Source organism: Larus michahellis, chromosome W (assembly GCF_964199755.1).
Source record: "Larus michahellis chromosome W, bLarMic1.1, whole genome shotgun sequence".
NCBI lineage: Eukaryota > Metazoa > Chordata > Aves > Charadriiformes > Laridae > Larus > Larus michahellis.
In genome coordinates this window covers 4045526-4071830 of record NC_133929.1, presented here as the reverse complement: position 1 = coordinate 4071830, position 26305 = coordinate 4045526, and the positions used below count along the sequence as shown (strand labels likewise).

General features: G+C 45.6%; 1 protein-coding gene across 2 annotated transcripts in view; it reads left to right on the top strand.

Annotated features, from left to right (window-relative positions):
- The window catches only part of LOC141735680 (putative global transcription activator SNF2L2), a 186360-nt gene that overhangs the window by 104237 nt on the left and 55818 nt on the right, over positions 1–26305 (top strand). For both annotated transcript variants that reach the window (XM_074568739.1, XM_074568738.1), the window contains exons 5-6: positions 726–889; positions 10982–11059. In XM_074568739.1, coding sequence (XP_074424840.1) covers positions 726–889; positions 10982–11059 — 242 coding nt within the window. The remainder of the gene's footprint in view (positions 1–725; positions 890–10981; positions 11060–26305) is intronic.

Genomic DNA, 26305 nt, shown 5'->3' with positions numbered 1-26305 from the left:
ATGGACATCTGAATAAAAATATCAAACTTCTGTCTTCAGCTACAGGCAGAGATGTAAAAACATAAAATAAGCAGAGGGTAAGACCAAGCTGATCAGTAAAAACTGATTGTCAAAGTACAGGAAATTCACCTTGCTGCCAATGTGCACAGTGTTTAATTGTTACTTAGAGCTTTGTGTAGGCCTTTTACCGTGGTTGAATTCTCTGCTTTCTCTCCCTCCCCTATCAACACCATTGTGTTTTGAATGTGATCTTTTAAGAATTTTTGTTCCCTTGATTTTTAAGGCCAATAGTGAAATGTTAATAAATCTATGTTTGTGTACACATACAGTTTTTAAAATATTTAGATTCTGTGAGTGCTCATAAGGCCTTAATCAAAACTGAAGCTCCATTTTGCCTGTGTATATCATCTATTGAAACTTGTCGGTCATAAAATGTTGTCAAATAGATAATTGCATCTTTTCAAAGTCCCCTTTTGAAATGTCAAGCCTACTTAAAATAAAAGTTTGGGAACCCTCCTCCTAAGTGCTATAGACAGTTGGCTGAAACATCCGTGGTTAGAGTTTGCATCTGTATTATAGAAAATATAGCTGAGATGGCAAAGAACAAGTGAGCTAAAATTTCCCTTTCACGTGTATCTTAAACAACTAAGATTGCTTTTAAATTATTTTGGTAGAAGATCTTTGTCATAGGGTTTCTTTTTATTTCTTTTTTAATTTCTTCTCAGGTACAACAAAATCGGAGGATCGAGCTGCCCTGCTGAAAAAGTTTAATGAACCGGGCTCACAGTACTTCATCTTCTTGCTGAGTACAAGGGCAGGAGGGCTGGGCTTGAACCTTCAGGCTGCTGACACTGTTATAATCTTTGATAGTGATTGGAATCCTCATCAGGTTATTTTTATTTAATTATCTTCATGTAATATTGAAATAATTTTTGTGCTTTTTTAGGCTTTGTGTTTTAATTTGGGAAGATTGACAGTGAAATTAAAGTATATCATAAAATGCTGCTTTGAGAAGAATTGGTAAGGCAAACTGCTACAATCAAGTAGTATTTTATTTTAAATCTGTAAAGTGATACTGTGTCTGCATATATATTTTTTCTGAGTGTAAGGGAATCCTCAAATTTAGAGTCTTACACTCTGCATTTTCTGTTTCATTGGTATAACTTTGTTCACCCTTTAATCTTAAGGCACTAATAAATGGCTCTACATTCAAAGTAAAAGCTCATGCAGCAGATGAAATAATTTCTAAGATTACTAATGCATTTAAGATTCTCAGGAATAGTGATTTGCTTTAGATACACAGTTCTATAGCTTGATTTTATGATATATATCCAGCTATATTGTTGCCTCTGTTCTTCTAGAGTCTATACTGGGTCTGGCTGGGATGGAGTTAATTTTCTTCATAGCAGCCCGTATGGTGCTGTATTTTGGATTTGTGACCAAACCAGTGTTGATAATGTACGCACTGTTGCTGAATAGTGCTTGCATGGCCACAAGGCTTTTGATTTTTCCTACTCTGCCCCACCAACGAGTAGACTGGGAGTGAGTGAAAAGCTGGGAGGGGACACAGCCAGGACAGTTGACTCAGACTGACCAAAGGGATATTCTATACCATATGATGTCATGCTCAGCAATAAAAACTCAAGGAAAGGAGGAGGAAGTGGGGATGTTTGTGGTCATGGTGTTTGTCTTCCCAAGCAACTGTTATGCATGCTGAGGTCCTGCTTTCCAGGAAGGGGCTGGACATCTGCCTGCCAAAAGGAAATAGTAAATAAATTCCTTCTTCTGCTTTACTTGCACGCACAGATTTTTCTTCACCTATTAAACTGTCTTTATTTCGATCAACCATTCTTCTCACTTTCCTTCTATTTTCTCCCCATCTTACGGGCTGTTGCCTGAGGTCATCCCACCACAGTCCTTTTTGGTGCCCCACAAAAAGCACCCACACAGTCACTTGCTTCCTAGCCCCTTAGTGGAATGGGGGAGAGAATCAGAAGACCAAAAGGGTGAAAAGTCCTGGGTTGACGTAAAGACAGTTTAATAAGTGAAGGACAGATATAAAAGAGACGTTGGAACAAACAAGCATGCTCAAGACATCAATACCTGGCTCCAGGACTGGTGCCTCTGCCAGAACTTTGTTTTTTATAACCATGGAAGAGTCTTTGAAACGCAAGGTATGCTGGGGCCTGACGGGACCCACCTGACTCGATGGGGAAATGCATCTTTGCTTGTAAGCTGGCAGGACTGATTGAGAGGGCTTGAAACTAGAATCAATGGGGGGAGGGGATACCATCAGGAGAGCTGAAAGTAAGCCAAGGGCTGGCATGGCATTGCCTGAGGCTGGCAATGCTAGTGGGACCATTTACTCTGCTCCTGGGAGCATGAAGGGCTTAGAAGCACATCTGAAATGCCTGTACACCAATGCACATGGTATGAGAAACAAACAGGATGAACTGGAAGTGTTGGTCCATTCCCAGAGCCACGGTATCATTAGTATTAGTGAGACTTGGTGGAATGAGTCCCACAACTGGAGTGCTGGGATGGAGGGCTACAGGGTGTTCAGGAGGGATAGGCAGGGCAGGCGAGGTGGAGGAGTTGCACTCTGCGTAAGGGAGAGGTTTGGCTGTACAGCCCTTACAGTTAGGGATGATGTGGTTGAGAGCCTCTGGGTGAGGATTAGGGGGATGGAAAACAAAGCAGATGTCGTAGTGGGTGTCTACTATCAATTGCCCAGCCAGGATGATAGCACCGATGAGTTATTCTATAGGCAATTAGGAGAAATCTCTAGATTGGTAGACCTTGTCCTTGTGGGAGATTTCATCTTCCCAGACATCAACTGGGAATATCATACCACTGCGACAAGCAAGCCTGTGAAATTCCTGAAGTTTGTGGAAGAAAATTTCTTGTCACAAGTATTCAGTGAGCCAATTAGGAAATATGCCCTCCTAGACTTGCTATTTGTGACTAGGGAAGGACTCGTGGGAGATGTGATGGTAGGTGGCTGCCTTGGCCACAGTGATCACAAAATGGTTGAGTTTAAAATTTTCAGTGTAATGAGAAAAAAGGACAGCAGAGTTGCTACCCTGCATTTCAAGAGAGCAAACTTTAAGCTACTTGGAGAGCTACTTAGCAGAGTACCCTGGGAATCTGCTTTTGAGAGCTTAGGAATTCACAAGTGCGGGTCAGTCTTTAAGAACCACCTTTTAAAAGCACAGGAGCAGGCAATCCCATGGTGTTGAAAGTCAAGCAAGTGGGACAGAAGACCAGCTTGTCTGAACAGGGAACCCCTCGTGGAACTCAGGTGGAAAAACAAATTGTATGATCTCTGGAAGCAAGGTCAGGCTTCGCAGGAAGGTTACAGAGCCATGGTTCACATATGCAGGGAGAAAACATGAAAGGCCAAAGCTGAACTAGAGTTGAAACTGGCCAGTGTTGTATCAGACAACAAGAAAGGCTTTTTTATATGTGCTAATAGCAAGAGGGGGACCAGTACCAGTGGTGTTCCTCAGGGCTCAGTTCTAGGGCCAGGTCTCTTCAATATTTTTATCAATGATCTGGATGCAGGAGTTGAATGCACCCTTAGCAAGTTTGCTGAGGATACTAAACTGGGAGGTGCTGTTGACTCTCTTGAGGGACAAAAGGCCTTGCAGAGGGATCTGGATAGATTGGAGCATTTGACAATCATCAGTGGCATGAAATTTAGCAAGAACAAGTGCCGGATTCTGCACCTGGGAGGGAGTAATGCCGGACACTAGTATAGACTGGGAGAGGAGTGGCTGGAGAGCAGCCCTTCAGAAAGGGATCTGGGGGTGCTGGTCGACAGCAGGCTCAGTGCGAGTCAGCAGCGTGCCCTGGCAGCCAAGAGGGCACACCGCATCCTGGGGTGCATCAAACACAGCATAACCAGCCGGATAAGAGAGGTGATGATCCTGCTGTATTTAGCGTTGGTGCGGCCTCACCTTGAGTACTGTGTGCAGTTCTGGGCCCCACAATTTAAAAAGGATGTTAAGGTAATCAAATGCGTCCAGAGGAGGACAACAAAGCTGGTGAGAGGGCTGGAAGGCATGTCCTATGAGGAGCGTCTAAGGACTCTGGGTTTGCCTAGTTTGGAGAGAAGGAGGCTGAGGGCAACCTCATTGCTCTCTACAGCTTCCTGAGGAGGGGACGTGGAGAGGGAGGTGCTGAGCTCTTCTCCCTGGGATCCAGGGACAGGAAGCGTGGGAATGGTTCAGAGCTACGTCAGGGGAGGTTCAGACTGGACATTTGGAAGCATTTCTTTACCGAGAGGGTGGTCAAACACTGGAAGGGGCTTCCTAGAGAGGAGGTCGATGCCCCGTGCCTGTCAGTGTTTCAGAGGCATTTGGACAATGCCCTTAATAACGTGCTTTAGCTTTTGGTCAGCCCTGAAGTGGTCAGGCAGTTGGACTAGATGATCGTTGTAGGACCCTTCCAACTGAACTATTCTATTCTATTCTATTCTATTCTATTCTATTCTATTCTATTCTATTCTACTCTACTCTACCTTGGAAGCCAAAACACATATACATGCCCCCCCCGCCCCCCCCCCCCCCCCATTTTGCCCAGTTTTTATTGCTGAACATGACGTTATATGGCATGGAATATCCCTTTGGCCAATTCAGGTCAGCTGTCTCGGCTGTGTCCACTCCCAACTTCTTTTGCATCCCCAGTCTACTCCCTGGGGGAGCAGAGTGAGAAACAGAGAAGGCCTTGACGGTGTGCAAGCACTGTTCAGCAATAGCCAAAACATTGCTGTGTTATCAACACTCTTTTGGTGACAAATCCATATCACAGCATCACCCCAGACAAGCCCCTGACAGGCTGATATGAAGAAAGTTAACTCCATTCTAGCCAGACCCAATTCATAAAATTACTAATGCATTTAAGATATTCAGAAATAGTGGTTTGCTTTAGATACACAGGTTTATATCTGGACTTTATAATAAATACCTAGCTATATTGTTGCCTCTGTTCTTGTACCTGGACTAGAGAGTTGCTCTACTTCAGGGTTACTTTCTGGCTTGAAAGGCCATGAACTCTGAGTGGCAGAGAAGAATTACACACTGTGGCCTATCTATCTTGGTCACTTACTGCATATGCTTTCAAGAAGTGTGTGGCTTACTGCATTCACATTGTACAGACCATGCACATATTTTTTTCTCTCCAGTTTGCCTGCCTGGGTCTGATGAAGTCCCAAGAAGGAGGATAATCAGGAATGAGCTAGATTATTTGTGCTGGACTATAGCTTGAGCACTTCTTTTTGTTATACTAATAAAACCCAACATTACAGTGTCCTTTAAGCAGGGAGTGATTTGTGTAGCATAGTTACGTTATGCATCATTCCAAATTCTTTGCCTAATAGGACTTGCAGGCCCAAGATCGAGCTCATCGAATTGGTCAGCAGAATGAGGTTCGAGTCCTGCGACTGTGCGCTGTGAACAGTGTGGAAGAGAAGATACTTGCTGCTGCAAAGTATAAACTGAATGTAGATCAAAAAGTTATTCAGGCTGGAATGTTTGATCAGAAATCTTCAAGCCATGAGCGAAGGGCTTTTCTACAGGCTATATTAGAACATGAGGAAGAAAATGAGGTAAGGCAGTTAAAAACAGAGAGAAGATGTTTCAGTTGGTGCTTGGGAAGCAGCTATATAACTGGTAGGCGAGAGCACAGTTTGAGAGCAGCTTGGCACTGCTTAAGACTGCAAGTTATTATATAATTTCCTTACAAGAAAACAACTCTATTTCTAAAGGATATTCTCATGAGAACTCGTTGCTGCACTGTTAGATAAAGGCAAGGCCATGCAGGTGGCGTAGTCACCATTACCAAGTAGGAGCTGCCTGCAGGTTCCTCTTTTACAATGAGCTGTCTGAGTTTATCTTGCGGCCAAGAAATTTGTGCAGCACAACACAGGCCTGAAAGCCAAGCTGTACGTGCAGTGCAGCACAGGCCTGGGCCTACTCCCTTTAACTTTTATGTAGATCACAAACTCCTAAATGTGCAATGGTTTCTCAGTCAGGATCTCTCCATTCCACCCCTTGATCCACATACAGTTTACCTTTACCAAAGATATATTGTAAGTTACAGATTATATGAATAACGTATGGGCTTCTCAAGCCCTAAGTACAAGCCCCATTAGAGCAGACAGCCTGTTCAAGATCCTTAACTCCTTGAATACAATGTCTTCCACAAGGCTCCCAATACAGCTGTGTAGCATGGGGGAGGATGGGCAGGAGATGGTCTTCAGCGACCCTGCAGAGGCAAAAGCTTGCAAATGATACAAAGGAGGTACATTTAGAGGCTGTGCTCAGAGGAGCATAAAGCTCTGAGCAACCTGGTCCAATCTTATAGCTGACCCTGCTTTGAGGAGGAGGTTGGACTAAATGACCTACTGAGGACCCTTCCAACCCAAATTATCATGTGATCCTATGACCAGTAGATGGAGACTCCCATGTCAGGGAAGACCTGAAACTTGTGACTTCTGACAACAGAAGGAAGACTCCTTCTCTGCCTGCAGATTTGCAATTACAGAATGGGTATAGTGCTCTGGGAACAATTGAGGAGGAACAAACTCTGTCAAGGGAGGCATCAGAGTCAACTGAGCCTATACCAAGTATCTACACAACACTGATGAGACCACATCTGGAGTACTGCGTCCAGTTCTGGGCTTCCAACTACAAGAAAGAAATGGTCATACTAGAGTGAGTCCAATAAAGGGCCACTAAAATAATTAAGAGATTGGAGCATCTGACATAAGGAAGAGACTGAGACAGATGGGCTTGTTTAGCCTGGAGAAGAGAAGGCTCGGGAGGGATCTTCTCAATGTGTCTAAGTACCTGATGGGAGGAAGTAAAGAAAATAGAGCCAGACTCTTCTCAGTGACAGGACAACAGGCAATGGGCACAAGCTAAAATACAAATACAAACAGAAAGAACAGCTAGCTTTTTCCAAATATTGAATGTATGAAATATTGGTGGTGAGGGGAACCAACAGTTACAGAGATTATGCCACCAGAACACTGTCAGAACACTATCCCTTTTCCAACTGCTTTACTTATTTCATGTTTGAATTACAAATTACATGAGTATTTAGTGAGAGCTGAAGTGGTAATCATATACATTGGCATAAGCAAAACCTGGTGGGATGAGTCCTGTGACTGGTGTGCCATGATGGACAGTTATAGGCTTCATGAGGGATAGGCAGGGCAGGCGACACAGAGGGGTGGTGCTGTGTGTAAGGGAGGGGTTCGATTGTATGGTGCTTGCAGTTGGCGATGACATGGTTGAGACCCTCTGGGTAAGGATTAAGGGGAAAATAAATAAAGCGGATGCTGTTGTGGGAATCTACTATCAACCACCCAGCCAGGACGATGACATTAAAATCCTTAGAATCTTCATGGTTGGAAAGGACCTTTGAGATCATCGAGTCCAACCAAACAACCTACAATCTGTGCCACTAGAGCATGCCCTGAAGTGCCACATCTAGACGTTTCTTAATGAATCATCAATGAATTATTCTACAAGGAATTAAGGGATATCTCTAGATCAGCTGCCCTTGTCCTTATGGGTGATTTTAACTTCCCAGACATCAACTGGGAAGATCATACAGCAAACACAAACAGGTCCAGGAAATTCCTGAAGCACGTTGAAGATAACTTCTTGGTGCAGGTACTAAGGGAGCTGACTAAGAAAGGTACCCTCCTAGATTTGTTGTTTGTAAACAGAGAGGGACTCGTGGGCTAAGTGGTGATTGGTGGCTGTCTTGGTCACAGTGAACACAAAGTAGTTGAGTTTAAAATTGTTGGCGATAGGAGAAAAACTGTCAGCAAAACTTCGACCCTGGATATGGGGAGACCAGACTTTGGGCTGATGAAGGAGCTAGCTAGTAAGGTCCCCTGGGAATCTGCTTTTGAAGGTATAGGGGTCCACGAATGCTGGTCACTTTTTAAGAGTCATCTTAAGAGCGCAGGAGCAGGCAATTCCAAAGTGTCAGAAGTCAAGCAAGCGGGGTGGAAGGCCAGCTTGGCTGAGCAGGGATCTTCTTCTAGAACTTAGGCAGAAAAGGAAAGTGTATGGACATTGGAAGCAAGGACAGATGACATGGGAGGACTACAGAGATGCTGTTTGCTGCTGTAGGGAGAAAATTCATGCGGCCAAAGCTCAATTAGAGTTCAAGCTGGCCAGCACTGTGAAGGACAGCAAAAAGGGCTTTTTAAAATATGCTAATAGCAAAAGGAGAATCAGAGATAACATTGGTCCATTGCTTGACGGGGTCAGTCACTTCACAAATAGGGACGCAGACAAAGCGGAGACGTTTAATGCCTTTTTCGCCTCTGTCTTCAACACTGATGATGGGCCCTGGGACCCTCGGAGTCCTGTGTTGGAAGACCGTGACTAGGGTAATGATAAATTCCCATTCTGAAGTTGTTTGAGACTTGCTGCTCCAGCTGGATGCGCATGAGTCTATGGGGCCCGATGGGATTCATTCCAGGGTGCTGAAAGAGCTGGCCGATGTTATCATGGGACCTCTATGTTATTTTTCAATGGTCTTGGGAGTCTGGAGAGGTCCTAGTCCACTGGCAAATGTTGTCCCAATTTTCAAGAAGGGTAAGAAGGAAGACCCTGGTAACTACAGTCAATCTCACTTCAGTGCCTGGTAAAATTATGGAGAAGGTTATTCTGGGAGTTATTGAAAAACACTTGAGAGACAATGCAGCCATTGGTCATAGCCAGCATGGGTTCATGAGGGGAAAGTCCTCCTTAACTAACTTAATTTCCTTTTATGACAAGGTCACCCATCTAGTTGACCAAGGGAAGCCAGTAGATGTGGGTTTTTTGGATTTTAGCAAAGCTTTTGATACTGTCTTTCACAGTATCCTTCTGGACAAAATGTCCGGCACACAGCTAGACAAGTCCATAATACATTGGGTGAACAATTGGCTGATGGGTCAGGCTCAAAGAGTTAGAAAGTTACATCGGTCTGGCAGCCAGTCACCAGTGGGGTTCCCCAGGGCTCAATTTTAGGGCCAGTGCTCTTTAACATTTTTATAAATGATCTGGATGCAGAAATCACATGTACGTTAAGTACGTTTGCCAATGATACTAAACTAGGAGGATTTGTGGCCTCCCTCGAGGGTAGAGAGGCCTTACAGAGAGATCTGGATAGACTGGAGAGCTGGGCAATCACCAACCGTATGAAATTTAACAAGAGCGAGTGCTGGATTCTCCACCTGGGATGGGGTAATCCTGGTTATACGTACAAACTGGGGGACAAGAGGCTGGAGAGCAGCCCCATGGAAAGAGATCTGGGGGTCTGGGTTGATGGCAAGCTGAATATGAGTTAGCAGTGTGCCCTGGCAGCCAAAAAGGGCCAACCGTGTCCTGGGGTGCAACAAGCACAGCATAGCTAGCTGGTTGAGGGAGGTGATTGTCCCACTCTACACTGCACTGGTGTGGCCCCACCTCGAGTACTGTGTGCGGTTTTGGGTGCCTCAATATAAGAAGGACATCAAACTATTAGAGTGTGCCCAGGGGAGGGTGATCAAGATAGTGAAAGGTCTCGAGGGCAAGACTTATGAGGTCACTGGCTTTGTTCGGATTAGAGAAGGCTGAGGGGTGACCTCATGGCAGTCTACAACTTCCTCAATGGGGGCAGCGGAGGGGGAGGTGCTGATCTTTGGTGACCAGCAATAGGATGTGATGGAATGGCTTAAAGCTGCGTCAGGGGAAGTTCAGATTGGACATTAGGAAAAGGTTCTTCACTGAGAGGGTGGTCAGTTACTGGAACAGGCTCCCCAGGGAAGTGGTCACAGCACCAAGCCTGTCAGAGTTCAAGGAGTATCTGGACGATGCTCTTAGTCATATGGTTTATTTTTAGGTAGTCCTGCAAGGAGCAGGGAGTTGGACTCGATGATCCTTATGGGTCCCTTCCAACTCAAGATATTCTATGATTCTATGATTCACATCTCACTTTGTGGGTGGACAGTGGTCTACAGAAATATGGATTGGGCAGGCTTTGTTTCTAGGAATTATCTTTTTTCGGGATTGTTTTCCTTCTGCTTTGACAGTAAAGACCTCATAGTGTAGAATGCTATTACTGGGGGAGTGCTGTAGAGCAGCAGAATGGAAATGTGTATGTTTTAACTGAAAAACAAGCTGACAACTAATTGTGCTTGTGACCCTAAAAAAAACACGAACCAAAATTTCCTGGTTGCATGTTTGCTCACTTCCTCATTCTCAATATATGAAAGTGATAAGAAGTCCTAATTGTCATAGAATCATAGAATCATAGAATCATTTAGGTTGGAAAAGACCCTTGGGATCATCGAGTCCAACCATCAACTCCACTCTACAAAGTTCTCCCCTACACCACATCCCTTAACACCACATCTAAACGAGTCTCAAACACATCCAGGGATGGTGACTCCACCACCTCCCTGGGCAGCCTATTCCAGTGTCTGACCACTCTTTCTGGGAAGAACTTTTTCCTAATGTCCAGCCTAAACCTACCCTGCTGCAGCTTGAACCCATTCCCTCTTGTTCTATCGCTAATTACCTGTGAGAAGAGACCAGCACCAGCCTCTCTACAGTGTCCTTTCAAGTAGTTGTAGAGAGTGATGAGGTCTCCCCTCAGCCTCCTCTTCCTCAAACTAAACAGTCCCAGCTCCTTCCATCGCTCCTCATAAGATTTATTCTGCAGGCCCTTCACCAGCTTCGTTGCCCTCCTCTGCGCTCGCTCCAGCACCTCGATATCTCTCTCGAATTGAGGTGCCGTCTTTGATTAAGTCTATTTTGTGTTACTGCTGAATTGATGAACAGCCAGGCACTTTCAAATTTTTAGTTTTCATTTGAGCGTTTCACACTCCTTTTGAGAGAGAGAGATCAGTGCAGCAGTGTCTCAATGCAAATGGTTGCCTCTCTTTGGACATTGCTTTGTATTTTTCTAATGCCTTTTTCTATTTAAATAGGAAGAAGATGAAGTTCCTGATGATGAGACTCTGAATCAGATGATTGCTCGGCATGAAGAGGAATTTGATCTCTTCATGGTAAGGACATTATGATAAGTAGCATATCTTCTCTAGGCTTTTTAACGCCTTTGTTTTGCTAAAGGTGTTATCCTTCTGTGATTCAAATGTTGGATTATTATTGTGGAAGGGAAAGGCTTCATTTAGTCACATCATCTGGGAAAAGGAAAGAATCTAAACAGAGACCAGCATCCTCATGTGACAAACAAAATGCAGAAATCCCTGCTGAGTTGGTACAGTGGAACACTGTCCATCCAGAGGAGGATATGTAGGTGGTTTGATGGATTTAGACAGTGCAAAACTGATGATCACTGCTTCTCATGCTAATACTATAGCATTTTTTTTTATGACTCCTCGCTTCTTGTACTCACATGTTATAGTATTAGCTAGGGCAAGTACAGGTACTTAACAATATAGTAGGATAGGAGATTGATGGTGCTGTTTTCCTTTAGTTGGGTTTGCTGAGGATTATGTCAAGGGCTGTTAGTTGTGTCTCTGCTACTAAAACTTTTGAACAGTTCTCAAAGCACACCTAAATGACAGTGGTTCAAATGCCAGCAATCTATCTGTATTAGTACTTCCCTTGTTGTTAGCATTGATGGAATAATTACTAAAACATCAGCGTAGATAATTGGCCTTTTGGCAAGTATCCAACGTGGGGATTGCTGGAGGACCTATCAAAATCAGTCTCTTATATTGATACAGCCACAGGAGCACACTTAAATAAATGTTGAAGGGAAACCACTGTCCCCTATCTTTCTGCACTGGTGGGAGCAGGTTGATCTTTTCTCTGAAGTGAAGCAACACGGGTACTCTCACATATGCATAAACATGCACATATATCAGGAAGTATCCACGGAGTCAGTTGTTAATAGGAACCCCAGATATCACATTCTCACACCATCTCATTCTATAAAACATAGTCTTTGTACAGCTATGCAAGTTACAAAACTTCAGGTGGACAGTTGGCAAAGGCCATATTCCCTAATGTGGCAGTGCATTATGTTATTGAAGTGCCAGTCTAGTCTGTTAGGTGCTAAGTTTTATTTAAGGAGTTAAATTTTTTTCAGACAGCATTAAAGACTTGATGCACTGGAAGTGAATGCTTGCAGGGATCTCCATAATTTTAAAATTTCCCTCAATATAATTCAGATGTAAGGAGATTGGCAGGCCAGAAATCAAGAAATGTCTTCTTCCTGTCCTCCATCAAAGATGTTTCATTCTGCACACTGTGTGGAATTTCCGGCTGTTGCTATATCCAACCTCACTAACTGAATATGGAAGATAGATAAACAGTGACTGATGTGAATGCTGTTGTGTCACATATCAGGGCTGAAAATGAAATATCCAGAGTTCACTGTGCTGTAGAAATAGATTTGCTGCCTGAAATAGCATTTTAGTGCTAAGGATCAAGAAAGAAAGAAAGAACCAAAGCATGGATTGAACTGAAGACTATTTAGAGAGAAAGATACAAAGATTAGTAGATCCAAATGGAAGAACGCCAGGCCTGCTGGTAACAGGCGGGAATACCTTGACTTCCAGGAGAAAAAGGGTTCTAGGACAAGAGTTATCAGGGCTCATTGATAGGGCTTTAAACTAGATTTGAAGGGGGGTGGGAACGGTACTGGGCTTGCTGGTGAGGTGCCAGAGCGTAGTTGCTCAGCACTTGTGGGAGAGCGTGCCAGTATTTCTGACAGCCAGAAGGCACAGCACATCTCAAGGGTCAAAACTACACACACGACTCCCTCTCTGAAATGCTTATACACCAATGCACGCAGCACGGGGAATAAGCAGGAAGAGCTGGAGATCTGTGTGCGGTCGCAGGGCCACGATCTCATTGCAATTACTGAGACGTGGTGGGACAGCTCACGTGACTGGAACGCCGTCATGGATGGCTATGTCCTTTTCAGGAAAGACAGGCCAGCGAGGCGTGGTGGTGGAGTTGCTCTTTATGTGAGAGAGCACCTGGAATGCATCGAGCTCTCACTAGGGGCGGATGAAGAGAGAGTCGAGAGCTTATGGGTAAGGATTAAGGGGCAGGCAAATATGAGGGACACTGTTGTGGGTGTTTATTACAGGCCACCTGATCAGGATGGGGAAGCTGATGAGGCCTTCTACAGACAGCTGACAGTAGCCTCGCAATCGCAGGCCCTGGTTCTCATGGGGGACTTCAATCACCCTGATATCTGCTGGGAAGACCACACAGCCAGGCACGCACAGGCCAGGAGGCTCCTCCAGTGCATTGATGATAACTTTTTGACACAGGTGGTACAGGAGCCAACAAGGAGAGGAGCACTCCTGGACCTGGTACTGACAAACACAGAGGGACTGGTGGGGGACATGAAGGTTGGGGGCAGCCTTGGCTGTAGTGATCACGAGAAGATACAGTTCAGGATCATGGGTACTATGCACAAAACAACAAGAAGTAAAATCACAACCTTGGACTTCAGGAGGGCTAACTTTGACCTCTTCAAGAAACTGCTTGGAGAGATCCCGTGGGCTAGGGCTCTGGAAGGCAAAGGGGCTCAAGAAAGCTGGTTGGTATTCAAAGACCACTTCCTCCAAGCTCAGGATCGGTGCATCCCTAAGAGCAGGAAATCGGCCAAGGGACGCAGGAGACCTGCATGGTTGAGCAGGGAGCTTCTGAAAAAGCTCAAGTGGAAGAAGGGAGTTTACAGTAAGTGGAAGAAGGGACTGACCCCTTGGGAGGATTACAAGAATGCCGCCAAGGCGTGCAGGGATGAAACAAGGAAAGCCAAGGCCGCCTTGGAATTAAACCTGGCCAGGGATATCGAGGTCAACAGGAAGGGCTTCTACAAGTACATTGGAAGCAAAAGGAAGACCAGAGAAGTTGTGGGCCCACTGTTGAATGAGACAGGAGCCATGGTGATGGAGGATGCGGAGAAGGCGGAGTTACTGAATGCCTTCTTTGCTTCGGTCTTTACTGCTTGGCCCAGCCCTCAGGAGACCTAGGCCTTGGGGAAAGTAACGGGGAAAGAAGACGACTTCCCTTGGGTTGAGGAGGATCGAGTGAGAGATCAATTAGGTCAATTAGATATTCACAAGTCCATGGGCCCCGATGGGATGCACCCGAGAGTGCTGAGGGAGCTGGCGGAAGTCATTGCTGGGCCACTCTCCATCATTTTTGAAAGGTCCTGGAGAACAGGCGAGGTGCCTGGGGACTGGAGGAAAGCCAATGTCACTCCAGTCTTCAAAAAGGGCAAGAAGGAGGACCCAGGGAACGACAGGCCGGTCAGCCTCACCTCCATCCCTGGAAAGATGATGGAACAGCTCGTTCTGGGCGTCATCTCAAGGCATGTGGAGGAAAAGCAAGCTATCGGAAGTAGTCAACACGGATTCACCAAGGGGGAATCATGTCTGACTAATCTGATAGCCTTCTACGATGGCATGACTGGATGGAGAGATGAGGGGAGGGCGGTAGACGTGGTCTACCTTGACTTCAGCAAGGCTTTCAACATGGTCTCCCACAGCATCCTCATAGGGAAGCTTAGGAAGTGCGGGTTAGATGAATGGACAGTAAGGTGGATAGATAACTGGTTGAAAGACAGAGCTCAGAGGGTCGTGATTAGGGGCACAGAGTCTAGTTGGAGGTCAGTGACGAGTGGTGTTCCCCAGGGGTCAGTACTGGGCCCCGTCCTCTTCAATATACTCATCAATGGCCTGGATGAGGGGATAGAGGGCACCCTCAGCAAGTTTGTGATGACACAAAGCTGGGGGGGGTGGCTGACACAGTGGAAGGCCGTGCCGCCATATGGAGAGACCTGGACAGGCTGGAGAGTTGGGCAGAGAGGAACCTTCTGAAATTCAACAAGGGCAAGCGTAGGGTGCTGCACCTGGGGAGGATTAACCCCCTGCACCAGTACAGGTTGGGGGCTGACCTGCTGGAGAGCAGCTCGGTGGAAAGAGACCTGGGAGTCCTGGTGGACAACAGGATGACCATGAGCCAGCAATGTGCCCTGGTGGCCAAGAAGACCAATGGCACCCTGGGCTGCATCAAGAAGAGTGCGGCCAGTGGGTCGAGGGAGGTCATCCTCCCCCTCTACTCTGCCTTGGTGAGGCCACATCTGGAGTACTGTGTCCAGTTCTGGGCTCCCTGGTTCAAGAGGGACAGGGAACTGCTGGAGAGGGTGCAGCAAAGGGCTACCAAGATGCTGAGGGGACTGGAACACCTCTCTTATGAAGAAAGGCTGAGGGATTTGGGTCTCTTCAGTCTGGAAAAAAGACGGCTGAGGGGGGACCTTATCAACGCTCATAAATACTGAAAGGGGGGGTGTCAGGAGGATGGGGCCAGGCTCTTTTCAGTGGTGCCTGGGGACAGGACAAGAGGCAATGGGCACAAACTTGAGCATAGGAAGTTCCACCTAAACATGAGGAGGAACTTCTTTACTTTGAGGGTGGCAGAGCCCTGGCACAGGCTGCCCAGAGAGGTGGTGGAGTCTCCGTCTCTGGAGACATTCCAAACCCGCCTGGACGTGTTCCTGTGCACCCTGCTCTGGGTGACCCTGCTCTGGCAGGGGGGTTGGACTAGATGATCTCCGGAGGTCCCTTCCAACCCTATGATTCTATGATTTTTAGCCAATTTAGTAATTATTCCACACGGCGTCCCTCCCTTTGGTGGTGCCCAGCCTGGGCTGTCCATACTGCTGTGCCTTTCAATTAAATTAATTATTTTGTAAAATCCAATGCCTGAGACTCTGCTGTGGGAAATCCAGGGTCAAGCCTGAAGAAGAAGGAAGTGCGCCCGAGAGTAAGTGTGTGTGTTTTACACCATGAATGGTGTGTGAATGCTCGGGCAGCAGCTTCTCCGTTATCACATTTATCACTCCCATTCACTAATTATGCAAAGGTTCTTCTTGAAATATGGCTAGTAAATTTCCATCTTCCACGATGTCAATCAGTTGTTCTTGCAAACTAATTGGAAGGTGTTGTGTTTGTATGTTTTTAACAAACGGGTTCAAAACCCACTGAAACTCTTCATTTGGAAGATTTCTCAACAGGTTAGGAAATTCTGCTTCCAAGTTTTTTAAGTGTATGGATACAAGAGTTTTTATAGGTGACACACTTGCATCATTTTCAGCAACAAAGTCGTATAATGATGGAAACGTTTCCAAAAAGCCATTTCCAAAATGTCCTCTCCATAGCATGAGTTTCTTTCAAAAAGCAGTTACTTTCTCATGCCTTGTTAAAATGTTCCCTTCACTTTGAAGGGACACATTAAGTGTGTTTATTTTTTTCACAAATAAGTGCCATACTACTGGCAGCCACTTGTCATCACAGAAAAGGTCAGCAAATTTGGAACACTTGTCTTTCTGTGAAAGAAAAATGCGTGACATCTTTAAGTTCGACAACTCTTTTAAACACTGTCATGGTTTTGGCCGGATTGGCCAATCAGAATGACAGATGTCCCTCCCCTCCCTCTCTCCAAAGAGAGGAGAGGAAGAGATAAGGAGATTTACGAGTTTAGAAAAAGAACTAAACTACTTTAATGAAAATATTAATAAACAATGAAATAATAAATAATAATTAAAAAAAGTGCACAATATATACAAAACTGTATCCAGCTCCCAGGATGACGGTCGCGTCACCAGCAGGCACAGGGAAAGTCCCAGACTGGAGTCAGCGACAGACAGGAGCAGGATTCTGGATCTGGAGTCAGGAATGCTCGGATCGGGATCAAAGGCAGACGAACAGACAGGGTCCTCCTCAGATGTCGGCCACTGAAGAAAGAGGCTTGCCCCTTTGCTCCCTCAGCTTTTATACTGAGCATGGGGCAGATGGGATGGAATGCCCTGTTGGTCAGTTTTGGGTCACCTGTCCTGTCCGCTCCTCCCTGCAGGTGGGACCCCTCTGCGCTGCTCCGCTTCCGACCCTCTAACGGGGCAAACAGCGAAGTGAGCTGACCTTGGATGTTATAGCAATAAGTCTAAGCAAGAGCCTCTGTGCCTACCATTCCTTGGCACAAACTGGCTTATCACTCTGAGAGTGAACAGTGTCTGAACAATATGCTGTTAATTTCAGACTTTAGTCGGTTAGAAGAGGCCCAGCTAAAAAGTAAAATTACAAACCAGAAAATTGGTTCTGTTTTACCTCAAACCAGGACAAACACTTTGCCACAAGATAACCATCAAACCTCTGTGTGGTACAAAAGGTATTGTACCACAATACAAAGTATTGTGATACAAAGTATTGTAAATATGCTACTATTTACAGGTCTTATTTCTATAAACTTAACCACATTGATGGCATTGTGTAGCACTTTGTGCACTTCTGGCTCCAACATCTTTGCTGCAATAGCTTGCCTATGAATGATGAAGTGAATGAGTTCCACGTGTGGTGCTATCTCTGTAACCTTATCCCGGAATCCTTTTTTTTATTCCAGGCAAAGCAGCCACTCCATTGGTGGTTACACTTGCACAGTTTTTCACCAAAGCATTGTTTTTTATTAAAGAAGTAATTTACTGTCGGGAATATATCTTCTCCAGTGCATCTTTCCTTTAGTGGCTCACAAAAAAGTAGTTCTTTGTGTATTTCATTCTTGAAACAGAATCTAGCAAATACCGTAAGCTGAGACATGTTAGAAACATCTGTACTTTCATCCACCTGCATAGCAACCCTCCCACACTGTGTAATTTGTTCTAATACTTGTTTCTTCAAATCTTCAGCAATGTTTTCTATGCATCTTCCAATGGCATTTGCTGGCAAAGGCATGCATTTTAGTTTGTTGCCATATTGTTTTCTGTGTACTATTTCAGCCATTTTTACTGCGGCAGGAAGAACAAGTGTTTCCCCAATGGTATGTGGGAGTATCACATGACTTGAAACATCGCTGAAAAAATTGTAGAGGTTTGTCTTCATGTTCTGAATGTTTAGTTTTTAAATGTCTTGCTAATTGTGATGGCTTCATACTATCATTAGCTAATATATCAAGGCACAATATACACTTAGGGTGAGGTTCAACATTGACAATAGTGGATGTAAATCCATATTTCAAATCGTCTTCTTGATAATTTTGAGGTGTTTTGGCCAACTTCTTGTCAGATCTGATTAGATCGTCATTGTTCTTACCTCGTAATGTGGCTGACAGAGAGTACTCCTGCTAGGATAGAAGTATCAGCTCTGCCATTTTCTTGTAGTTTGCGTGTGCTCGCATTATTAGTATTATCTTCAATCTGTGGTTTCTTTGCAGGAATCTTTTAAAGCCACATGTCCATTCTGTGAGGGTTAGTTTAGGTCAAACTAGATAATATAATCTGCAAATCCACTTATCTTGGCACACATAAACTGCACTATATCGCAATATGCTGAAAGCGAACAAATGAATGAGGGTGCCACTGTGAACCCCTCTGTGTTGTGGAACACCCACCCACTCTTCCCCCAGGACACCTTGCATACAGCACCTGACACATAGCCATCTGACATACGGACTGAGGGCACCAGTGCCAATCCATATAGAATCATAGAATCATAGAATCATTTAGGTTGGAAAAGACCCTTGGGATCATCGAGTCCAACCATCATCTCCACTCTACAAAGGTCTCCCTTACACCATATCCGCTAACACCACATCTAAACGACTCTCAAACACATCCAGGGATGGTGACTCCACCACCTCCCTGGGCAGCCTATTCCAGTGTCTGACCACTCTTTCTGGGAAGAATTTTTTCCTAATGTCCAGCCTAAACCTACCCTGCTGCAGCTTGAACCCATTCCCTCTCGTTCTATCACTAATTACCCGTGAGAAGAGACCAGCACCAGCCTCTCTACAGTGTCCTTTCAAGTAGTTGTAGAGAGTGATGAGGTCTCCCCTCAGCCTCCTCTTCCTCAAACTAAACAGTCCCAGCTCCTTCCATCGCTCCTCATAAGATTTATTCTGCAGGCCCTTCACCACCTTCGTTGCCCTCCTCTGCGCTCGCTCCAGCACCTCGAGATCTCTCTCGTATTGAGGTGCCCAGAACTGGACGCAATACTCAAGGTGTGGCCTCACCAGTGCTGAGTACAGGGGGACAATCACCTCCCTCCTTCTGCTGGTCACACTATTTCTAATACAAGCCAGGATGCCGTTGGCCCTCTTGGCCACCTGGGCACACTGCTGGCTCATGCTCAGCCGCTTGTCAATTAGAACCCCCAGGTCCTTTTCTGCCGGGCAGCTCTCCAGCCACACTTCCCCAAGCCTGTAGCGATGCGTGGGGTTGTTGTGGCCCAAGTGCAGGAGCCGGCACTTGGCCTTGCGGAAGCTCATCCCGTTAGCATTGGCCCATCGGTCCAATCTATCCAAGTCTCTCTGTAGAGCCTCCCTACCCTCATGCAGATCAACACTCCCGCTTAGCTTCGTGTCATCTGCAAACTTGCTGATGATACACTCCATGTCCTTATCAAGGTCATCAATAATGTTAAACAGAAATGGTCCCAACACCGAGCCCTGAGGGACACCCCTTGTGACCGGCCGCCAGCTGGATTTAACTCCATTGGCCACCACTCTTTGGGACCGCCCATCCAGCCAGTGCTTGATCCAGCAGATCGTATGCTCATCCAGGCCATGAGCCGCCAGTTTTTCCATGAGAATTCTATGGGGGACAGTGTCAAATGCTTTTCGAAAGTCTAGGTAGACAATGTCCACAGCCTTTCCCTCGTCCAATAATCGGGTCATCTTGTCATAGATGATATTAGATAGATATTTATAGATAGATGATATATATTAGATATTAGTAAAGGTTAATTTCTTTCTTAAAGTTTTAGCTAAATAGATATAAGTAGAAGTTCTAATATTTTCTTCCTGCACCCCAATGGATCGTCATGCGCATCCCCTGGGGTGCATGCACCCCACTTTGGAGACCTCTGGAGTAGACAAAAAACAGATTGAGAAGTGACTGTTTCAATGCCCTATGCACAGCTATTTCAACATTGCTTAGTAGTGTTGCTTCAACGAGTGTTACATTTCCTGTTAAAACTGATAAAGAAAGGAAAACCTGAAAGTAATTTTTAATGCTAGTTTTATCCCAAATAAAGATTCTCAGTCTAAAAAAAGTCAAATTCATTAAAGTCAAATTCTAGGCCTCCCACCAAAATGGCAGCTGATGCTCTAGTTGTGCTAATTTATTTTCTCCTCTTGGAGCCAAAATGCCAATGCAGCATGTGGTGGGTTGACTCCGGCTCCTCATGGGTCGAGATAAAGACAGTTTAAGAAGCAAAGGAAAGAGGAAGAAGAAATAAAAAAACCAAAACAAGTGATACAAAGGCAATCACTCACCACCTCCCACAAGTAGACCGGTACCCAGCTCGGTATCCCGAGCAATGGCTACCTCCCCAACTCCCCCCTCCCCTCTGTTTTTATTGCTGAGCATTATATGGCCTGGAATATCCTTTTATTCAGTTTGGGCCAGCTGTCCCGGTTGTGTCCCCTCCCAACTTCTCGTCCACCCCCAGCCTACCCATTGGGAGGGGCAGTGAGAAACAGAAAAATCCTTCACACTGTGTAAGCACTGTTCAGCAATAGCTAAGCTATTGGTGTGTTATCAACATTGTTTTGGTCACAAATCCAAAATATAGCACCATATGGGCTGCTGTGAAGAAAATTAGCTCCATCCCAGCCAGACTCAGTTCAATCTCCACCCTTTATTGCATACCACTTACCTCATGCTCAGGCCTTACACTGTCCAATACATCCTCATTAACTCCCTCTCCCCTTCCCATCCTTTGATATATACACAGGTAGCATTCCCTCAGTCTATGGGCCACCCTCATAAAATGTCCGTAAAATTTTCGTAAAAAAAATTTTTATTTAGTCCATGAGTTGAGCTCCATCTGTTATGGTGGTCGCTCAGGACAAGAGAGGCAGTGTGTTGTGTTGAGTTATTGGGCACCAAAGCCAACTCAGGTTGGGTCACTGCTGTACTTGCACAGCTTCTTGCGAGGCCCAGGTTGGTTCGGGTGATTCCTGCTGTAGTACTTCCTGTAATCAACGCAAACCATGGGTTATTTCCCCCCAAGGTTAAATCTCCTTGAGGTACACACCAGATTTCCCCATCCTCCCGCATTATCCACCAAGTACACCCGAGTCCTTGAACAAAAGCAATCCCATGAACAGGTTTGCCTTTTCCTGATAGAGGAGCTGTCTTTCCCAGCCAGTTCCCTGCACACACTACGGCGACCTTATCTCCTTCCACAGCACATAGGGGTTTTGTTTGGGCAGGGACGGGTCAGTCATCTGATCCTCTGGTGTTAACCAGACCAGTGACTTCTGATAAATTTGCATCCCCAGCACTTGTACGTCCCAGTGCCCATTGCTATCAGTATGGTCTTTAAGAGTCCATTGTATCGGTCAATCTTTCTGCAGGCTGATGCGTGATAGGAAATGTAGTACACCTAACTAGTGCCGTGTTTCTTGGCCCAGGTTGCTTATGTAGTTATTTTGGAAATGAGTCCCGTTGTCTGAGGCAGTTCTTTCTGGAGTGCCATGCCACCACAGAACTTGCTTTTCAAGGCCCAGGATGGTGTTCCGGGTGGTGGTATGCGTTACAGGGTAAGTTTCCACCATTGTAAGCATGTGATGCTTGCCTCAGCAGGTCTGTGGCAGTGTGATATAATCGATCTGCCAGGCCTCCCCATATTGACATCCTAGCCACCATTTGTTGTACCAGAGAGGCTTTACTCACTTGGCTCTCTTGATTATGATGCATGTTTCGCATTCATGAATAACCTGTGCAATGGCTTCAGTGGTCAAGTCCACCCCTCAATCACGAGCCCATCTGTTGGTTGCATCTCTCCCTAGATGTCCCAATGTTTCACGGGCCCACCAAGCTACAAATAGCCTACCCTTACACTCCCAGTCCAGGTCCACCTGAGGCAATTCAGTTCTGGCAACCTGGCCTACCTGCTCTTTGTTTGAATGTTCTTTGGTTGTGCGGCTCTTTGACATGTGAGCATCTGCATGACGTACCTTTACAGCAGTGTTTTCCACACGAACAGCGATGTCCTGCCACAGTGCAGCAGCCCAGATGGGTTTACCTCTGCAGTTGGTCCATTTCTGTTGCTGCAGCCACCCCTACAGGGCATTTGCCACCATCCATGAATCAGTACAAAGTGCTGTCCACTTTTCTCATTCAGCAATCTCTAGGGCCAGCTGGATGGCTTTTGCTTCGGCAAACTGACTCGACTCGCCTTCTCCTGTGACAGTTTCTGCAACTTGTTGTGTGGGACTCCTCACAGCAGCTTTCCAGTTCTGATGGTTTCCCCCAATACAACAGGACCATGAGTAAACAGAGCATATAGTTTCTCATTTTCTGGTAATTTATTATACAGTGGGGCCTCTTGGGCATGAGTCACCTCCTTGGGCAATGCTCCAAAATTTCTGTCTTCTGGCCAGTCCATGATCTCTTCCAGGATTCCTGGGCAGCTGGGGTTCCCCATTCAGTCCCACTGTGTGATCCATGTAGCATTGGGTGCATGATGGGTAGAGGGGGCCCTTCCTTTGAACAACCAGTACAGCACAGGCAATCGTGGTGCCAAGAGGAGCTGTGCTTCTGTACCAACTATTTCTGAAGCATCTCAAACCCCTTCATATGCTGTTAATATCTCTTTTTCAGTCGGGGTGTAGCAGGCCCTGGATCCTCTATATCCCCAGCTCCAAAAGCCTATGGGTTGACCGCGAGTCTCTTCTCCAGGTGCTTTCTGCCAGAGGCTCCAGGTGAGGCCATGCTCCCTGGCTGCAGTGTAGCGCACATTTCTCACATCTGGTCCTGTCCAGACTGCCCCAAGGGCTACCTCACAAATTATCTCCTGTTGGATCTGTTGGAAGGTGTGCTGCTGCTCAGGGCCCCGCTCAAAACAGTTCTTCTTTTGGGTCACTCAATAGAGAGGATGCACAAGCTGACTGTAACCCAGAATATGCATTCTCCAGAATCCCATGGTGCCTAGAAAAGCATGTGTTGCTTTTTTGTTAGCTGGTGGGGACATGGCTGTTCTCTTATTGATCACATCTATTAGGGTGCGACAACATCCATCTTGCCATTTTATTCCCCCAAAATGGATCTCTCGTGCAGGTTCTTTGACCATGCTTTGTTTTATGGCAAACCAGCTTTAAGAAGGATCTGGATTATTCTTTTCCCTCTCTCAAACAATTCTTCCTCTCTGTTGCCCCACACGATGATGTCATCGATGTATTGCAGGTGTTCAGGGGCTTCGCTCTGTTCCAGTGCAGTCTGTATCAGCCCATGGCAAATGGTAGGGCTGTGCTTCCACCCCTGGGGCAGTCGATTCCAGGTGTATTGGATACCCCTTCACTTGAAAGCAAAATATGGCTTGCGCTCTGCTGCCAAAGGGATCGAGAAGAACACACTGGCAATTTCAGTTGTGGCATTCCACTTGGCAGCCTTCGACTCCAGGTCATATTGGAGCTCTAGCATGTCTGGTACGGCAGCACTCAACAGTGGCATGACTTTGTTCAGGCCACAGTAGTCCACCTGTAACCTTCCAATCCCTTTGTTGGTTCCACGATCCCAGCTGCTGGTCTTCCTTACCGTCTAGTTCCAGACCGTTGACCCCACTGTCCCAGCACTGGAGCAATCAGGTAGCAATTCACTCTCCTTGCTGACCTCTGTAATCTTTCCACATATCTCACAGCTCACTCAGGGATAGTTTCCGCCTCTTTTATGTTTTCTGTCTCTTCCCTCTCTTCTTATTGTGGGTGTCCTGCTGCAGAACAGGCTGCCTCTTCTGATTCTTCCTCCTGCTCCCTCTTAGGAGGAGCTTCTTCCTCTCTTACTAACTGGGTCAACCTCTGCTTCTATTGTTTCTTCTTGACTACAGGAGCAACTATGAAAGTTGAGGGTTGGGTCTCTGGTTTAGCCACAGTGTCTGTTCATGTGATCTCTTAGTGTCCATTTGTGTGCCCTCGGAGCAAGAGACCCTCTTGCTCTATTGAGGGCATGAGGCCTATCCATCGATAGGCATGGGCTAGGCCCCAACACTGCATTAGAATTCGCCGTGTTTCATTGGGACAGGCAAGGCTCCCCTCTTTCAAATGCTGTACCAATTCATCAGCATTACATGCCTGTACAGGTGTAACAGAGGTGATAATGGCCTTAGGCACCTGCCCAAATCCTCCCATACACCCTGACACCCAGGGATCGACAGCTTTGGGACATAGAATCATAGAATCATTTTGGTTGGAAGAGACCCTTAAGATCATCAAGTCTAACCGTTAACCTAGCACTGCCAAGTTACCACTAAACCATGTCCCTCAGCACTACACCTACACGTCTTTTAAATACCTCCAGGGATGGCGACTCAACCACTTCCCTGGGCACCCCGTTCCAATGCTTGACAACCCTTTCAGTGAAGAGTTTTTTCTTAATATCCAATCTAAACCCCCCCTGGTGTAACTGGAGGCCATTTCCTTTTGTCCTATCACCTGTTACTTGGGAGAAGCGACTGACACCCACCTCGCTACAACCTCCTTTCAGGTAGTTGTACATATTCCTGTGTGGCATTCCCAATTAGTTGTTTAACCTTATGAACATTAATCAAAATGAATATCAGGCTCCCGACACACACCAGTGCAAACAGTCTGATAGCATAAGGATATTCAAGGAACTGAGAGGCCATTACAAGAAGCCTGGAAAGACCTATCCCAGAGGAGAGAAAGGGGTAGGTGCCATTCTTCCCTCTCTCCACAAAGCATCTCTCAGAGGAGAAAAGGGGAAAAGTATAATTGCCAGTTTTCTCCATGAGATGGTTCTTGGAGTACTGGGACCGCAGCAATGTAGGGCCTGAACACCAGATTAGGCTCAAGGCCAGTGCTTTTATCATATCTCTGCCAGGCGAAGCAAAACAAAGTGATAAACACCACAGCAAACAGCGACAACTGAAAACAGTCATTAACAATTCTTGGAGTTTGTTGCATAGCAGATAAAGAGAGATGAAGCACCAGAGCAGGGGAGGTAATGCATAAGTTAGCATCCAGAGTAAATACATCAGCATCACGACCAGCAACAGCAATAGCCTACCAAGTAACAACTCAGCTAGACAGGTATAATGGCTAGAAGTTCAGTCTAGCCCACTCCGATCAGCTCTGTTATTATCTCAAACTGCTCGAGCCCCATGTTGGGCTCCAAAAAGGACTGCGGATGCTTGACCCCGGCTGGCAGTGGCAGGTAAGCCCCATTCAGTCACTTGCTCACTCTCCCCCCACCCCAGCAGTGGGATGGGGGAGAGAATCGGAAGGGCAAAAGTGAGAAAAAAAACTTGTGAGATAAAGACAGTTTAATAAACAAAGGAAAGAGGAAGGAAAAAAAACCTAACAAACCAAACAAGTGATACACCACCTCCCACAAGTAGACCGATGCCCAACCAGTTCCTGAGCAATGGCTACCTACCCCAAAACATCCTCCCCTCTGTTTTTATTGCTGAGCATGACGTTATTTGGTATGGAATATCTCTTTGGTCAGGTCAGGTCAGCTGTCCCGACTGTGTCCCTTCCCAACTTCTTGCAGCCTACCTGCTGCGGGTATCAGAGTGAGAAACAGAGAAAGCTTTGATGCCCTACAAACACTGTTCAGCAGTAGTGAAAACACTGGTGTGTTATTAACACTGTTTTGGTCACAAATCCAAAACACAGCACCATGTGGGCAGCTATGAAGAAAATTAACTCCATCCCAGCCAGACCCAGTACATGGCATTTGAGCTAAAAGTCAGTGGGTTTAAGATGAGTGGGTTTTTTATATAAGGACAGTTATAGTTGCAATTTAGAAAGAATAGGATGACTTTTCAAAGGTCAGCAATATTGTGTGTTTTCTGAAATTGAAAGTTTTAGGCCCTAATTTTACCAAAGCATGCATTCTTTGCTCACATATAAGCATTTGTAGCATATGAATTTCTTTGTTTCTAGGCTTTCACCCTCACCGAGAACACTGAATATAATGACTTTGTTAGTTTAAATAAAGCAAGGTGGATCTCTTTTGTAAATATATGTTTTGCTAAAACATGGGAAGATGAGACTAGAGGTTTCTCAGAGATAAAAGGGATTTGAATAGAATCTTTTGAGAAAAAGCAAATGGTTATTTGTCTCTTATTTCTCAGCTTAATTGGGAGTGTCTTTAATTTCCCGTTATGCACTTTCCTTTGAAAAAAATAGCAGCTAACATATCCTTAGTTCTTCAGTCTGTACTTTTCAAATGCAAGCATATTAATCAGCGAAAAAAAAATGATTTTTGAGCATTGTGTATTTCATTGAAGTTTGTTACTAAATAA